This window comes from Crotalus tigris, unplaced genomic scaffold, assembly GCF_016545835.1.
Source record: "Crotalus tigris isolate CLP2741 ecotype Arizona unplaced genomic scaffold, ASM1654583v1 scf7180000017741.1442986301:2390832, whole genome shotgun sequence".
In the NCBI taxonomy this organism is placed as follows: Eukaryota; Metazoa; Chordata; class Lepidosauria; order Squamata; family Viperidae; genus Crotalus; species Crotalus tigris.
Window position 1 is genome coordinate 2,172,158 of NW_024096608.1, and position 17,435 is coordinate 2,189,592.

A 17,435-nucleotide genomic window follows, 5' to 3' on the forward strand; every position below is an offset into this window, starting at 1 on the left:
AAAAAAAAAAAAAAAAACCTCCACCAAACTTTCAACATACATGATCGAAGTCCAATTTTTGGTCATGCTAGCCTAGAAAAAAAAACCAAAAAAAGAGAATTCCATTACACAAATAGCAGTACAGATTAATGTTGTAGTTTCTGGAATGCCTTAAAAGGACACCTGGTTTTCTAACTTTATCCCTCAGATGTGTGCCAATTTCTTTTGAGTTTCCTCTTGCTGTTTTGAAATTGACTCTCTTGTTCATTGGAAGTTTTGGTGTATGGAAGCTTGCAAGGAGAAACACCTAGTTCACACATTCCCCTAGTCACTAAGGATGTTCAAGGACCCACTGTCCCACTGATACTTGGTGATATTCTTTAGTCTTCTGAAATTCTCTTTTCCTCAAGAGCAGAGGTCTCCAAACTTGAAGCCTTGAAACCCACAAGTCTTCAAGTTGTTAGGTTTGGAGACGCCTGCCCAAGAGACACAGGATGTCCTGTTTGCCATCGTTCACTCCCTAGAGATTAAAATGGACGATCTGAAACTTCAGCTGGAAGCCACGAACAAGGAGTGTATATCGGAGGTGGTGGTCCTTTGAGAGCTGCATGCAACGAAATTTCATTTTGGTGTATGCCGATTGGTGTACATTCAAAATGACAATAAAGTTGTTGTTATGTAAGATACTTGCTTCTGGAGAAGTCCAAACTATACAGCTTCCACCTTCCTATCTGCTCTCTGGGGATCTTCCTTTTCCCAAGGAATCTTAGAGGTGATCCTGAGTGATTGTAGAGAAAATATCTTGGGGGACCCACAAGAGAAGCTGATTTCTACAGACTTTCATCTCAATAAAGCTGTACTTCTTCCAGTTGGCCAGATGGTTCTAGCCCCATGCCAAAATCTCTCCGCTCCACCAACTTCTTTCTCAAGGCTGAAGCTCAAAGCTGTAACTGAGTCTCTTTTCTCATTTCACAAAGTATTTTTTTTAGTGTTTATTTATTTACCTTGACAAGGGAATGGATATCTCTTTAGTGATTTATTGGAATCCTTATGAGAAGAAAAAGGTATTGTTCCCCCAAAACAGGGAAGCAAAAAATAAATGCACAAAAGCATCTCTGGATTAAATCCAACGTTGTTATAAATCCAGCCACATCAGTGAAGAGATTAGCTGCAGGTTTTCTTCCTCTTCTTTCTCCCACTAGTTTTTGTTCTTCCACAGTTTTAAACCTGTGACTTAATTTTTTTTTTCCTTTTTACAATGGAGAATGTCTTTATTGCGATTTGCACACAGTGTACCAAATAGTTTTGATTGGATCAGATATTTTTGCCTGGAGGGTCCTTTTGAAGAATCGAGGACAGCTTAGGAAATTGTTTTAAGATGAATGTTATTCCAAATACAGGTATGCGCAAACACGAGGGGGGGGGCTCGCCAGCTATTCCCGTGGCCTGGTGGCGAAGAGGCCACGGCCCAGTACTGGGCTGCAGACCATAGGTTGGGGACCCCTGGTGTAGAATTCCTTAGAGCAATTTCTGCATTATTATACTTATGGACAAAACTAATTTGCTTATTTAGATTGGGCAGGAAACCAATCATCACCATCATCATCATCTAAATTTCTGGTCTGGGTCCCACCCAGATCTCTGCTCTTTTTCTCTTGGCTGGGCTGGTGGTTCCCAAAGAATGCCCTTATTTTAATGCTAAAAGGCTGGGCGAGATAGAAGCTGAGTGCCAAGGAATATTTTAGTCTGAAGTCTCCCGCTGAAGCCCTTTGAATTCTTTGGGAGCAGTAAATTTTGTACTGAAATCTCACTCCCCAGGGTGGGCTGGGCCTGTATCTTCTCATTTGGCCTTTCGTCTGAAACTGGATGCGTGCATGCCGGGCTCGCCTGTAGCCATTTAAAACAGAACAGAGGGGGATCATTGCTGGGGAACTTCACCCAAAGTGGTTTCCAGTTCTTTGTCTTGGAGAGGGCTGGGGGAGGAATGACCCTGGAAAATCGGCTGAAAAGGAAAATATCTTTTGCGGGGACACACACACACACACACACACACACAATCTAAAATGATGTGTTTCTGTTACACTTTTTTCTTTCCCTAGGGCTGCAGACAGAGAATAATTTTTTTCCATGGTGTTCTCCCCTCCTAATGAACTCAAAACCAGCTTGAAAGTTCAAGAACTTCCATAATTGAATTTTATCATTCCATAGAACCTAGTCCTTCAATAAAATAATCTTCCCTTCTTCCTCCCTGCCTCCCTCCCTCCCTCCCTCCCTCCCTCCCTTATTTTCTTCCCTTCCCTTCCCTTTCCTGCTCTTAATGAAATTTTGTATGTGTGTGTGTGTGTGTGTGTGAGTGTGGCTGCGGGTGTGTGCAAGTGCAGTTGCCAAATGCCAGAATTGGCACATGCAGCCTACCCTGTAACAAAATGCTTACTTGGGGCTTTCTTTCCATGTGAAATATAATATAAATGTTCGTGACTGTTTAAATTCAATTATGCACACATCTTTCAGCAGTCGGCGCATGGTTTTTCTTTATTTTCAATAATCCATTCTCTGCCCCCTCTAAAAGAATCTGATACGAATTCCTGCCTGTCTGGGTCTGTCTAAAAAGGTGAGGGACAACAGAGTGAGAAAGGGAGTTAAAGAAAGGAAGAGAAGCATAAAAAACGAGGACTTAGGTACGTGCGCAAAACACGGAAAGAATTTGCATCTGATTGAAACACTTGGAGGTTCTGGAAGATTCAGAATATTCAAGGTGTTGCATTCACAGAGGAAAAAGCAGGCACTTTTTTTGTCAAATTGTTGGGACCCTCGTCCTTTACCATACCCCATAGATTTCCCCCAGGATATCTTTATGTCTCTATGTGTGTATGAGAAAGAGAAATACAGCTGTTCTTTTCTTTGCATTTCATACCTTCTGTGAATCTCAGTTTTCTGCAAATGCGAGCCCTGCTTAATTTCCTAAATTTTATTTCTTTTTTTATACGACAGGGTGATGGAAAAGAGGTTCTCTGGAAAAAAAACCCACTGTGCCTTTTGCTCTTCCTGTCTTCTCCAGCCATTTTTCTCCCTTGCTCAGTTTTCTGATACAAGAGGATGTGGAGAAAGAAGAATCTCTTGCAAACTCACCTTTAAAAATCATTAAATTTTATTATAATGTTGCATAGCCTTTCTCCATGGCCCAAGGTGGATTTCCCCAGCTAGAAATCTGGGCCTGTGTGGTATGTTTTGTGTCAAACAGGTCTCTCTCCTCCCAATGCTTCTCGTAATTCATTTTCTCTTAGTTACGATCCTTCCACTGTCTTTTTCATCCCAACAGTGCTCGGCAGAATGTGGGTCTGGTGTTCGAACCCGTTCCGTGGTCTGTATGACCAACCACATCAGCAGTTTGCCACTGGAGGGTTGTGGCAACAACAGACCCTCGGAAAGTACCCCCTGTGACAACGGGCCTTGCCTGGGGAAAGTCGAGTGGTTTGCTGGCAGCTGGAGTCAGGTACCTTTCATGCATGGATGCCAGGTATTTCTGGATCCCTCTTTAGCTGGAGGTAGTGGTTAAAGACATTGAGCTTGTTAGCCAGGAAACTGACAGCCCGGATTCAAGACCCAAGTGCTGTGCAACGGGTGAGCTCCCGTTCCCTTGCCCCTTGCCCCTTCCCACCTAGCAATACAAAAGCATGCAAATAAATATGAGCCAGTCTTGTGCTGCAGCTGCCAAAAAAGCCAACACAGTCCTAGGCTGCATTAACAGAGGGATAGAATAAAGATCACATGAAGTGTTAATACCACTTTACAATGCCTTGGTGATTTTATTTTTCTGGGCTCCAAGATCACCTCAGATGGGGACTGCAGCCAAGAAATTAAAAGATGTTTGCTCCTGGGGAGGAAAGCTATGGCAAATCTATACAGCATACAAAAAAGCAGAGACATCACCCTGCCAACAAAAGTGCGTGTAGTCCAGGCCATGGTTTTCCCAGTTGCAATGTATGGCTGTGAAAGTTGGACCATAAGAAAGGCTGAGCGCCAAAGAATTGAGGCCTTTGAACTATGGTGCTGGAGAAGACTCCTGCGAGTCCCTTGGACTGCAAGGCGTTCAAACCGGTCAGTCCTAGAAGAGATCAACCCCGACTGCTCTTTAGAAGGCCAGATCCTGAAGTTGAAACTCAAATATTTTGGCCACCTAATGAGAAGGAAGGACTCACTGGAGAAGGGCCTAATGCTGGGAAAGATTGAGGGCAATAGAAGAAGGGGACGACAGAGAATGAGATGGCTGGATGGAGTCACTGAAGCAGTAGGTGTGAACTTAAATGGACTCCAGAAGATGGTAGAGGACAGGAAGACGTGGAGGAACATTGTCCATGGGGTCGCGATGGGTCGGACACGACTTCGCAATTAACAACAACAACAATGCCTTGGTAAGGCCACACTTGGAAAATTGAATCCAGTTTTGGTCACCACGATGTAAAAAAGATGTTGAGACTCTAGAAAGAGTGCAGCGAAGAGCAACAAAGATGATTAGGGGACTGGAGGCTAAAACATATAAGGAACGGCTGCTGGAATTGGGTATGTCTAGTCTAATGAAGAGAAGGATGAGGGGGGACATGATAGCAGTGTTCCACTATCTCAGGGGCTACCCCAAAGAAGAGGGAGTCAAGCTACTCTCCAAAGCACCTGAAGGCAGAACAAGAAGCAACGGATGGAAACTCATCAAGGAGAGAAGCAACCTAGAACTAGAAGAAATTTCCTGACAGGACAATTAATCAGTGGAACAACTTGCCTCCAGAAGTTGTGAATGCTCCAACATTGGAGGTTTTTAAGAAGAGACTGGACAACCATCTGAAATGGTATAGGGCAGGGGTGTCAAACTGCCGGCCTGCGGGTCGGATGGGTCACGCAGAAGCCGCACCCACCCCATTGCTGGCAATGGCAAAACAGTCCCAATACGTCGTGCGACGTCACATGATGTCACAAGTTTGACATGTCTGGTAGAGGGTTTCCGGCCTGAGCAGGGGGGTGGAATAAAAGACCTCCAAAGTACCTTCCAATTCTGTTATTCTGTAATCAAATGTGAGTAGATCAATACGTACCACTTTGGTGGGACGTTAACAGCATTCTGTGTCCCTTTGGCATATAGCCACGCTGGCCACATGACCACATGTCATGTCTTTGGAAATGCTGGCTCCCTCAGCCAAGAAATGGAGATGGGTGCTGCCCCCCACAGTCAGACATGACTGAACAGGGGAAATCTGTACCTTTAGTTGGAATGGTTGCCAAGAGAACTAAGTTCTGTCTCAAGGCCATGATGTAATAAAGTCCTTGCACACCCCCGAGAGCAGGTGGGAAGACAAGAGAAGAACTAGAATCGCTCTTTCACCAAATTCCCAATGCTGTGCGGTCTTAAGAACAACTGCAACGCAGATGTGGCAGAACCTAGCCAGATTTTGCTGGTTGTCTTATCAGAGAAAGCTGGAAGGGGCCTGTTTAAAAAGAAGGGCTCATCTGTTGCTGATTTCTCAGCTGAGGGGGGGGGGAGAGTAGCCCCATTTTCCACTCTTCTCCTTCCGGTCCTCCAATCTGATGACATCCTAGATGGATCTGGAGATGCTCCTGCTGAAATGTTAACGGTGATAAACATCCCTGGATTTCAGCAAGACAGGTGATCCTGTGCTGAACGCTGCAGAGCCAGAAATAGGATATTGCTGTAAATTTAGTCTTTTCACACTGAAAAGATAAAATCAGAACCATGAGCCCCACTCCTGCAATATGTCTTCAGATGGTCCTTGGGTTTGGACCATTTATTAGGGGACCATTCAGGTTGGTGATGGTGGGGTCCTAGGGAGACTTACAACTGGTCCTCAAGAGTTCCGATCATCATAGCATCCAGACGTCCATGAGTCTTAAAGTTGACAAAGTTGGACACCCCTGTTTTAAGCAAGTACCGTTGCAAGATCTGAGGGAAGACCCTGCAATCGGGGGTCTTTATTACTCATTTGACCCCATTCTGCCTGGAACTAAGTGAGCATTTGAGATGGATTCAGCTTGATCCAGTAGAAAAATTAATCCGTGGAACAACCTGCCTCCAGAAATTGTGAATGCTCCAACACTGGAGGTTTTAAAGAAGATATCGGACAGCCATTTGTCTGGAATGGCAGAGGGTTGATTGCTTGTGCAAGGGGTTAGACTAGGAGACCTCCAAGGTATCCCTTCCAACTCCGTTATTCTATATTCTGCCCCTTTAATCCCGTTCCTTAAGGATTTTAAGAGTTTAGTCTATTTTTCCTCTAATAACATTGGCGATACTCACGTCTGCCAGCTGCTTAGCCTTTGCTGAGCACCAACAGTTTAGTTCTACTGCACAAACATTTTTCCTGAAAATAAAACACAACTTTTGCACAGCCAAAAGTTTTCGTTTTGGTAACTGCTCCCCTAAGAGTTAACTTGCTTTGAGACCCACAATTTACAACGCTATTAACTGGAATTATGTTTGAACTTCAGACACCCATGTTGAGTTTATCTATAAATCTCCCCTCTTGCCCCAGGCCTCTAATTTATTTCTCCAAGGTAATAAATTCTTCAGGAATAGGCACCCAAGAGTATTTTAAAACCCACAAGACTTTAATTCTCCTTTGTTAGTTATAATCGCTTTCTCTGCAACAGATGGGCACATGCCGATATTGTAAGGTTGAAAAGCACAGAAAATGACACAATGTCATATTGGAAGCAGATGGTTACCATTTCAAAATAGTTTTATTAAAATTGTGCAACTTGGTTCCTTGTTTATGATTGCTGGTGTCCCCGTTGAAAAGTAGATGTAATTTATGAGCCCTTACAGCTCACAGGATAAATGGGTGAGCCATTAAGGCATCTCAGAAATAATGATGGTTTCAAAGCCTACTCAGATAAATCAGCTCAATTCAATCAGTCACCTGATTGGTACACAATAAAAAGAAGAAAGAGGAGAAAGGGAAGAGGAAATCAAATATTTGCATCTGTGTCCAGGAAATTGGAACAGGTAAAGCAGAGGTCTCCAATCTTGGCAACTTTATGACTGGTGGACTTCAACTCCCAGAATTCTGGCTGGCTAAGGAATTCTGGGAGTTGAAGTCCACAAGTCTATAAAGTTGCCACAGTTGGAGACCCCTGAGGTAAAGGACAGAGCTAAACTTGATAGGACCACTTATCCAAAAGGGAAATCCTCATATTCTTCATTGAAACCAGTAGATGATGATGGAGGAGGAGGAAGAGGAAGAGGAGGAGGAGGAGGAGGAGGAGGAGGAGGAGGACAACTGTGGGGTACTTGGTGCTCTCTGTGCTTGGCAGTTTTCTTGCACACATTTCATGACCCAACTAGGGAACATCATCAATGCAGAAGGGAGGGAGTTTAGGCTGAGTTATCCTTTCCCACCATCCCTGTTAACCAGACCATACTAAAAACATTTGATATTTTGGATTTGGGTCAGTTTGGGCTGTTTTTAGTTATCACGTGTGTTGACTTTGCTCAGAACAGCCTGTACTTTTTGCTGGGACAGCTGATCTACGTCTATTCAAATATAACAAAAATTATACTTGGCCTATAAACGACAGTGCTTTTTTAAAATAAGAGTCAGTTAGGCTAGGCTAATCCAAACCCCAAACTCTTTAGAGATTGTAGCCTTTCAAGTGACCTAGAAAACGGTACATTATTGGAGTTGTCTTTTTCAGGAAGAATACCACATCTGTATATTTAGCCTTTAAAGCTGCAGGAGAGATCTTCAAAAAGCCAAAATCAGCTTTTTTTCAGACCCGAAGTCCATGTCCAACACCCGGGTGGATTGCTTGTCCTTCCAAAAGATTGAATAGAACAGGAGGGCTGTTTTTTTTTTTTTTTTCCCTTTTAAAAAAGCCAGCAGCCAACCTGAATTCTCGCCTCAATTGCTGGAGAAGTAGCAAAAATGTTCACCTTCATGGAAGTTGGTTTTGCTTAGAAGCTGCAACTTTCTGTTTTAGAAGAAGAAGAAAAAAACCGTTTGTGCGACGGCTGCCACAAGGGAAGGAGGTCTTTACCCACTTGGGTTCCTGCCAATCTGTGGTCTTTCTGAAGCTCTAGCTGGTTCCACCTCACTTCCACACGGGCTTTGCAAATATTTGGGTAGGAGAAGCCTACAAAAGAAACGCCCTCACTTCGGCCCCTGGGAGAACGTGCTTTAAAATGTACGGAATCAGAGAACCGTCTGCTGTAATGTATGCTTTTTGGGGGGGGGGGAAATGCATGCTTTGATCAGAGGACTGCGACACAAGATGAAGAGAACTGCATTCAAGGTTGGAATATTGGCCTGGAAAATAATAGGCGCCATAATTCCCTGCTTTTCATTGCTCCTTGTAAAGGGTGAGAGTGGATTTGTGGTTCCTCGGAATCTAATAGAATGAACGGAGGAAAAGAAATTGGATGAGATTCAGGGCTTGCCTTTGGCTAACCAGCTTTGTCTTAGTTCTCCTAAGAAAACATCTTCTTTCCTAAAAGCTACAAGCTCACCTGCTTTCCCTTCAAATAGCCCCCCCATGTCACAATCCTATTAGGTTTTTTTTTTCTTTATTACGGTACACCCAGGAGAATTTTACTCACATTTTTCCTCTGATTTTTTTAAACCCCTCTTTCCTTCCTTCCTTCCTTCCTTCCTTCCTTCCTTCCTTCCTTCCTTCCTTCCTTCCTTCCTTCCTTCCTCCCACCCTCTCTCCTGTCTCTCCTTCTCCCTTCTCTCCTTCCTTCCTTTCCCCATTCTCATTTTCTTTCCTTCCTTCCTCCCTCGTTCCCTGCCTCCTGTCTCTCCTTCCTCCCTCCCTTCTTCCTTCTCTCCTTTCTTCCTTTCCCCATTCTCATCTTCCTTCCTTCCTTCTCCCATTCTCATCTTCCTCCCTCCCCTCCCCTTTTGCCCTTCCTTCCTTCCTTCCTTCCTTCCTTCCTTCCTTCCTTCCTTCCTTCCTTCCTTCCTTTCTTTCTTTCCCACATTAAATGAGAGGTCAAACATGCTGGAAAATAACTTTGCCTAGCTTTGCTTTCTGTGGAGCCACATGACTGCAATCACATTTGGTGGAGTCTTGCAAACTGATCCTTGTGTTCTGTGAAAACAAGTGCTTCTTAAACTTGAATTATCAAACCACCTATTTATTTTGTTTCTAAGCAGACTCAATTAGTCCTCCTGATTAAAGTAAGATGCCTGCAACAGATCTTGAGCAGACACAGGCATCTTGGTGGTGGTTGCTGCAAATTAAGCTGGAATGAACTCAGAAAAACAAAGCAAGTGTTAAAATCAAAAGTCAATGGTTCTTGGATTAGTCACTGAAATATCTTTTAATTTTATTTTTCTTGCTTTCGCATCATTGCTATTCAAGGTATGAGATGCTGTTTTTGTGTTGGCTTAGTTCAATGTATGGTTATTTTAAAAATGGGACACAATATTCTTGCAGTGATTTTCCAGGTTTCACACTTATTTTAATAGTGGTCACTTCATCAAATCAGGGCATTGTGAATATGTGATTCCTAACTGTCCGGAGCACTCAGGAAATCCAAACTGGATCCAAGGGAGCATCAAAGCCTTGGACATAAAAACATGACAAGTGGGGAAAAATGATTTTTAAAAAGGCAAGAGGGAAAAATAATCTAAACCTGGATTGCAGCTGCTGCTGCTTCTCCAGAAAATATTCAATTGGGAACATGTACATGTTCACCTGTTCCATTAAACCTGCTTCAAGTTGTTTAGCTAATGGATCCCTTCTTTTGATCCAGTCACAATTGCATACATATTCTTGGGTGGTCAGGGCGTCTAATGGCTAATGGCTGGAACAAACATTGTTTGTGCAGAAATGATGTGAACTTCCAATTCCTTCTGACGTTTCCGACTTCCCTCCCTGGAGACTGAAGAGTGGCTGAAATGTCTGTGGAAGGAATAGGAAAGCAAACTTTGTCTCCTTTTGGCTAGTCCTAAGAGGTGTGGTTCGCTTTTACATTAGGGTTTCTCAGTCTTGGCCAGCTTGAAGATGGGTCGGTGTCAACTCCCAACCTGACTGGCTGGGGAATTCTGGGAGTTGACACCCACCCATATTCAAGCTTGCCAAGATTGAGAAACCCTGTTCTACATTGTTCAAAATTAATTGGAGACACCAATCCAGAGTGGGCCAGGAAAAACAGTTGCAGGAATTGGCCATGTCTAATCTAATTTAATAAAAAAAAAAAACATTAGGTGAGACGGGATAGCAGTTTTCCAATATTCGAGGGGCTGCCACGAAGAAGAGGGGGTCAACCTATTTTCCAAAGCAGCCGAAGGCAAGGCAAGAAACAACGGATGGAAACTGAACCAAGGAGAGAAGTAACCTAGAACTAAGGAGAAATTTCCTAACAGTGAGAACAATTAACCAGGTGAATGGCTTGCCCCCAGAAATCGTGGGCGCTCCCTCACTGGAGGCTTTTATGACTAGTCAGCCATTTGTCTGAAACAGTATAGGCTCTCCTGCTTAAGCAGGGGGTTGGACTAGAAGACCTCCAAGGTCCCTTCCAACTCTATTATTCTGTTATTCTATATTCTGCTCCTTTAATCCTGTTCCTTAAGGATTTTAGGTGCTTAGTCGCTTCTGATGAAAGCAGTTTCTTCCTTCTCTTTTTCCTCTAGTCCAGTGGTTCTCAACCTGTGGGTCGGGACCCCATTTGGGGTCGAACGACCATTTCACGGGGGTCGCCAAACAACGCAGTCCGCCATTTTTTCCCCCTTTTCCTTAGCTGTGCTACTCCCTTTGATTCTATTGGCTTTTGAAAGCCAATAGAATAGACGTTCTTGAATAGAGTCTAATTCTATTGGCTTTCAAAAGCCAATAGGAATTGTCCAGGCTGTCTCTGCCCTGCTGAACCCGCCAAAAGTCCCATTCTGCAAACTGTGCTGCACCCGTTGAGTAGTCCTCGACTTACGACCGGTTGGGGGTCGTGGCATTAAAAAGGTTGAGAACCACTGCTCTAGTAACATTGGTGATACTCACTCCTGCCAGTTATTCAGTTATCTCAAAAAGGTTGAGCTGTCCACCTTGTATAATCTCTGTCTCTGCCCTTTTGTCACCCGGTCCAGTGTTCCATCGAGTGTGGCAGTGGCACCCAGCAGAGGGAGGTCGTCTGTATCCAGAAGACCGAGAACCACTTCGAGATGCTGAATCCCCACGAGTGCGCCTTCCTGCAAAGACCCCCCAGCCAGCAGACCTGCAACCTCAAGCCTTGTGGTGCCAAGTGGTTCAGTACCGAATGGAGCGCTGTATGTACCTGGGTGCTTTTCCCACTCTTTCTTTGTGCCACAGTACAGGTAGTCCTCAATGTACGACAACATTTGGGACCAGGATGCCTGTGGTTAAGTGAGTCTGATTGTATGACCTTTTGGGGGGGGGCACGATTGTTAAGCAAATCGCTGCCGTTGTTAAGTGGACCATGCGGTTGTTAAGTGAATCTGGTTTCCCTTATTGACTTTGCTTGACGGTGACCCAATGGGAAGATTGCAGATCACATGACCCCGGGATGTGCGACTGTTGTAAATAAATGCTGGTTGTTGAGCGCCCAAATTTTGAGCACCTGGCTGTGGGGATGCTACGATCAGTGGTGGGATCCAGCTGGTTCGCACCACTTCGGCAGAACTGGTAGCTAATTTTTGGTTGCCCAGGCCCAGAATGGACTTCCGGAAGTGGCATCCACACAGAAAACCAGTTGTTCACATATTTGAATCCCACCATTGGCTACGATGGTCATATGTGTGAAGGCTGATTGTGGCATTTTTCAGTGTTGTAACGTCGGATTGTTGCTAAACAAATGGTTGTAGGTCAAGGATTACTCGTATAATGTGCTGCTGATGCTGAAGCTATTTTTGAACTTTTGGACTCAGGGCTTAGGAGTCGTGGTGGTGCAGAGGTTAAATGCAGTATTGGAGGCTAATTCTACCCACTGCCAGCAGTTAAATCCTGACTGGTTCCAGGTTGACTCAATCTTCCATCCTTCCAAGGTTGGTTAAATGAGGACCCATTTTGTTGGGGGCAAGGGTTTGGCTAGTCTAGAGAAAAGAAGGACTAAGGGGGACATGATAGCAGTATTCCAGTATTTGAGGGGCTGTCACAAAGAAGAGGGGGGGTCACGTTATTCTCCAAAGCACCAGGACAAGAAACAATGGTTGGAACCAAAGAGAGAAGCAACCTGGAATTAAGGTTAATTAAGGAATTAACTTTCTGGCAGTGAGGACAATTAACCAGTGGAACAGAAGTTGCCTTCAGACATCATGGGCGCTTCATCACTGGAGGTTTTAAAGAAGAGACTGGACAGCCACTTGTCTGAAATGATATAGGGTCTCCTGCTTGAGCAGGGGGTTGGACTAGAAGACCTCCAAGGTCCCTTCCAGCTCTATTTTGATTGAAGATGCTAACTCCGAAAAACCACTTAGAGAAGGCTGTAAAGGACTGTGAAGCGGTATATAAGTCTAAGTTCTAATGCTAGTGCTATAAAAAAGTTCTTTAACAAATAATTTAAAAATGAGAAGATTGCGGGTGAAGTTTGCTCCTTGTAGATTTTGATGCTTCGGTCATAAAGCAAGAATGTGGTCTTGTTCTGGCCTCTGCTGCTTTCACTGCTTGTTTCTGCAGTCATAAATTCTTCCCTTCTTCACCACTCATTGGTGGAATCAGTCCATTCTCTCTGTGCTGTCTAAAGTGGCATTTTTGCTGCATTCCCAGTCGCAGCAGGAACCAAAATGCAAACTGAGTAAGGTTTGGCTTAATTAAAAAAATGCACATTAAAAACATTATTCTCAGAAACACTTGAGATAGTTTGCAGACTAAAGATAAATGCACTGATTAAGGTAAGCATATAATAACCCAGGGTATTATTTACATTTGCAGCCTTTGGTCTTCCCAGAAACTCAGTTTGGCTCACTCTGCTGTTCTTAGCATAATCTCAGGAAGGGAATCGGTCAGAGAACGGGTGACTGGCCCAGGGTCATCTGAAGAACCACTCAGCTCAGTAGGGATCGCTGCACATTGCCTCACGGGCTGAGGCTGAGCCTCACACAGAATTAAAAATTTACATTTGCAGCTTGGGTTCTCAAAACAACAAATTGGTTAAATCAGTTGGTTAAGTATGACTTCCAGACTTAAAGGGGCCAATGCAGGTTTTAGAAGCTGCAGTTCAAGAGAGAGACAGACAGACAGATGGATAGATGGATAGATAGATAGATAGATAGCTAGACAGACAGACAGACAGACAGACAGACAGACAGACAGACAGACAGACAGACAGACAGGTGGGCAGGCAGGCAGGCAGGCAGGCAGGCAGACAGACAGACAGACAGACAGACAGACAGACAGACAGACAAACAGATCACCCAACCTCACCACAATGCTTTTGCTTGTTGCTTTTGCAGTGTTCCAAGTCATGTGAAGGCGGCTTTCGAATTCGGGAGGTGCGATGTCTGTCAGATGACATGTCCCCAAGTACCAAATGTGACTCCCAGCTGAAGCTGGTGGAAAAGGAATCCTGCAACACCCAGGACTGCATGCCTGACATAGGTAAGAAGCCTGGTCTTGTTTTTCTAACCATGGATCTCCATCTAGTGGAGAAAGAAAGAAATCTATTTATGCCCCTGAGGTTACGAAGGCACTTCTTGGATAGATGGATAGATGATTTTAATCAGAGCTAAATGTATCTCTCTTAAAAAAAATTAGAATGAAAAGTTGGATGGATGGATAGATAGATGGAAGATAGATGATAAATATATGACAGATAGATAGGCATAGATAATAGATAGATTCCTGTATGAATGTATGGATGAGTGGATGGGTGGATGGATGGATGAATGGATGGATGGTTGGATGGATGAATGGTTGGATGGATGGATAGAGACACACACACACACACAGAGAGAGAGAGAGAGAGAGAGAGAGAGAGAGAGAGAGAAAGAGAGAGAGAGAGAGAGAGAGAGAGAGAGAGAGAGAGCGCTTTTGAGTCAGCGGTCAGGGTCCTGATGATCGCCTGGACCAGACCTTGCAGTCTTGTTGAACTCTGTGCATTGAAGTCCTCAAGTCTTAAAGTTGCCAAGGTTGGCAACCCCTGCCCTAAGAGGTCTTTCTGATGTTCTGCTTCCAGATGAAAACTGCAAAGATAAATACTATAACTGCAACGTTGTGGTGCAAGCCCGCCTCTGCGTGTACACGTATTACAAGACGGCCTGCTGCATATCCTGTTCCAGAGTGGCGAATCGGCAGTCGGGCTTTTTGGGGAGGCGATAACAGCTGCTCCGTCCCGGGCTTCAGACCTGTGCCTCAGCTCCCGCAAGCTGTTTTCACAACACTTCCACCTTTCCAAGAGTGGTTCTTTTTTCCCCATAATGATGGGCACCTCTGGTGATGGAAGCACCTCTGGGGGAATATCACTAACACACACTGTAATAAAAACATTGGGGAAACCCATGCTGTAACGCTGGACCTTCAAAGCTTTAGGCATGAGGATACATGCTGATGGATGGATGGATGATCTGCTATCAGGTCATTGATGACTCCTAGCAACCTCATAGATTTTCTCCATGTCAACCTGTTGTCCCTCACCTGCTTTTTCAGCTCTTCAGGATGCATGACAAGAGAGGTAGTCTTCAAACTTACAATCAGAATTGGGACTGGAATTTATGTCGTAAGTTATTGCAGTTGTTAATTGACAGTAGAAGGCACGGGGGCTGATAGAAATCTGGCACTTCTGGGATGAAGTGGGAGAGGTCTTTGCATTGTCCATTAGCTGTTGACTAGGTTAGAAGTGTTGTCGAAGCAAGACTACCTGGCGTCTCACAGTCTCTTTGAAGGGCAAGGACAGATCTGGAAGAACCTCATGCAAACAACTCTTGGTTGGCTTGACTTGAGTCAAGTTGACCTACCCAACCCATGTTCTCTTTGATTTATGAAAAGACAACTTCATGGAGGGCTGTGCAGGGGAGGAATGTTTTATGTAGAAATGGATTCCTTCCCTCCTCACCTCACAACTCTTGCAGAATGGTGGGGTGGGTTTTTTTTCCAATTATTTCAGTTGTCTTTCAGTAAACAAGCATGTTGTTTCAGGTTCACCACATTCCTTTCTTCAGCTATGGAGCAAGTTTAAGTAACCCATGTTTCTGGCCTCCATTTTTCATTTCTAGGATCGTTCCGCCAGACTTCCATCTGGGCTAAGAACATTTGCTGAGTTCTGTTATTTCCATTCCCTGTTCTTGGAGAAGTGGAGAACCTTATTCTGAGTTCCAACATAACTATGTTTATATCACCTCCAGCTACTGAGAAATCAATCAGGGTAGATCTCCCACAGCTTCCTTCATTTCTGGACCCAGAAATAGACATCTCAAGTACGTGTCTTGCTCATTTCCAAGAGAAGAAGTATTAGGAACTCAGATTTCATTTCTGATGCTGATTTTAGCTCAAGAAGAAAAGATTTTTACTCATTCCACCTCTCCCCCCCCCCATTTTAGCTCAGATCACAGTTGCCTTTGCAGTAAACAAGACCAGCCCCTGGTTTGGAGAAAATTAGCTTTGTTTATGCCCGGATCCATACGAAGCTAGCGAGATTTCTCATCCATGTTCAACAGAGGCATGAAAACTAAGCCAGATTTAGGCAACTTGCAGAATGAGAGACTCACCTCCCATTCCCTGGGTCAATTAACCTAAAATTAACTCCATCTGGCAAAATAAAGAAGGATATACTTTTTTATAACTTATTTTTTTATATTTGTAAATACAAGATGTTTATAGGAAAGTATGTATTCTAAAGCCACTACAACAAAATAGTTCTATTATTTAGAAAGTGATTTTTTTGTGGTGTATTTTTAACAAAAAAAGGGACTAAAATTGTATTTATTTATATATTCCACTGCCATGTCTGTCCAGTTTTTTTGGTAATACTAATCAGCTTTTAGCCTGGAAATTCTATACCATGTTGAATATATCAGTATCATGCTTTAATCCATATTTAGTGAGTATGTTTTCTAATTCCAAGGTTAATCATCCGTTTTTACAAATGGCTTCTTGTGTTAAAAAGTGAGAGATGTATAAGTTAAAAGAACCTCTAGATTAGTTCAGGATTTATATGCTCAGCAATGCACCTGGACTGTATTTGTACAGCATCCTTTAATATTTGTATACATATTCGCCAATGAGGAAAAAAAGGTATTTTTGCTTATGACTAATTTATTTTTTACTATTGTGAAAAAGTAATAAAGACATGAAATAAATGTCCTTGGCTTCTTTTATAGTTTTGTCTCCTCCTCCTCCTCCATCATTTAATTTCTTTAAAAAAATAAAAGGATAACAATAACCTTCTCTTCATTTACTCCATAAGATGCCACAATGCTTAATACAATGCTTAATTTTCATTTACATTCATTTGCATCTTGACCACCAGCATTCACCAAGATTTTTTCCCGTCACTCATTCTATGGTTTTGCTGCCTTGATTTCTCCTCTTGATTTAAAGTTTCTATGATTTAGGTGTAACCTACCTGTAAAAACCTATATCAGTTTGCTATGGGCAGGTGGAGCTATGCTTTTCCCAATATTGGAATATTGGGAAATTTCCTGAATTTGAATATTCGCAAATTTCTTTGAGGGATCGCTTTCCAACACTTATGTCATTTTGGAATCTGTTTGAAAATGTCTCCGTTGGGCAGCTCTTCCAAAGGGTTAATGCACAAATTTGGGGGACACTTTCACTATTCTTCCCCCCCCTTTTTTATTTTTGCTCTGATTTTTAAAGCAATCACAGCCTATTGAAAGCAGGTTGGCACCAGATGACCAAAAAAAAAAAAAAAAAAAAAGCCCAGAGACTTACAATACCTTTTATTCAGTTTTTCTTCCATTGCCAAATGCTGCTCTCACTTAGGAAGGTGTTTTTTTTTTTTTTGTTTTTTTTGAGAAAGGAAGAATGTGGAGTGATCAAAATTATAGGGGACTGATGAAGAAATTAGGATAAAATCTGATCTTTTAAAAATTTTAACACAGAGTTTCTTAATGTCCTCTTTGGGTATATCATTTTTATTCACGCAAAATATATTTATGTCAGGTTTCTTGTTATAAGTTGTCTTTCTATCTCCCTTTCCTTCTTCTAATGTGATTGCTGTTGCTAGTGGCACTAAGGATCTCTTCATTTATTTTTTTTTAAAAAAAGGATAGGTCTTTAATGTCACAACTCCATCTTGATTTTTTTGTGTGTGCATTCCAAAGAATACAACCCACAAAATAATGTGTTTTTCAGACTAGTTTTCAACCAGAGAATAGTGAATGCTACTGGATTCATTAAATGCTATTAACTGTCCTGTAGCATAGTCTCTTGCAAATTGTATAGAAATCCTTCACTATTTACTTATTTGTTTGTTTGTATGTTTGCCTTCTCTTTTTTTAAAAAAAATTCATTCTGCAATTTTCTCAAAAGCCCTCTTCAAA

At 42.9% G+C, this 17,435-nt stretch overlaps 1 protein-coding gene across 5 annotated transcripts in view; it reads left to right on the forward strand.

Moving 5' to 3' along the window:
• THSD4 (thrombospondin type 1 domain containing 4) overlaps positions 1-16,233 on the forward strand; it is a 133,985-nt gene extending 117,752 nt beyond the window's left edge. For 3 of the 5 annotated variants that reach the window (XM_039340167.1, XM_039340168.1, XM_039340170.1), the window contains 4 exons: positions 3,299-3,472; positions 11,067-11,246; positions 13,389-13,533; positions 14,111-16,233. In XM_039340167.1, the coding sequence (XP_039196101.1) occupies positions 3,299-3,472; positions 11,067-11,246; positions 13,389-13,533; positions 14,111-14,253 (642 nt within the window). In that variant the 3' untranslated portion in view covers positions 14,254-16,233. Of the gene's footprint in view, positions 1-3,298; positions 3,473-7,962; positions 8,639-11,066; positions 11,247-13,388; positions 13,534-14,110 lie in introns of those variants that run through there. The other 2 variants (XR_005556355.1, XM_039340169.1) reach the window with 2 other exon arrangements.
• Positions 16,234-17,435: the final 1,202 nt, after the last annotated feature.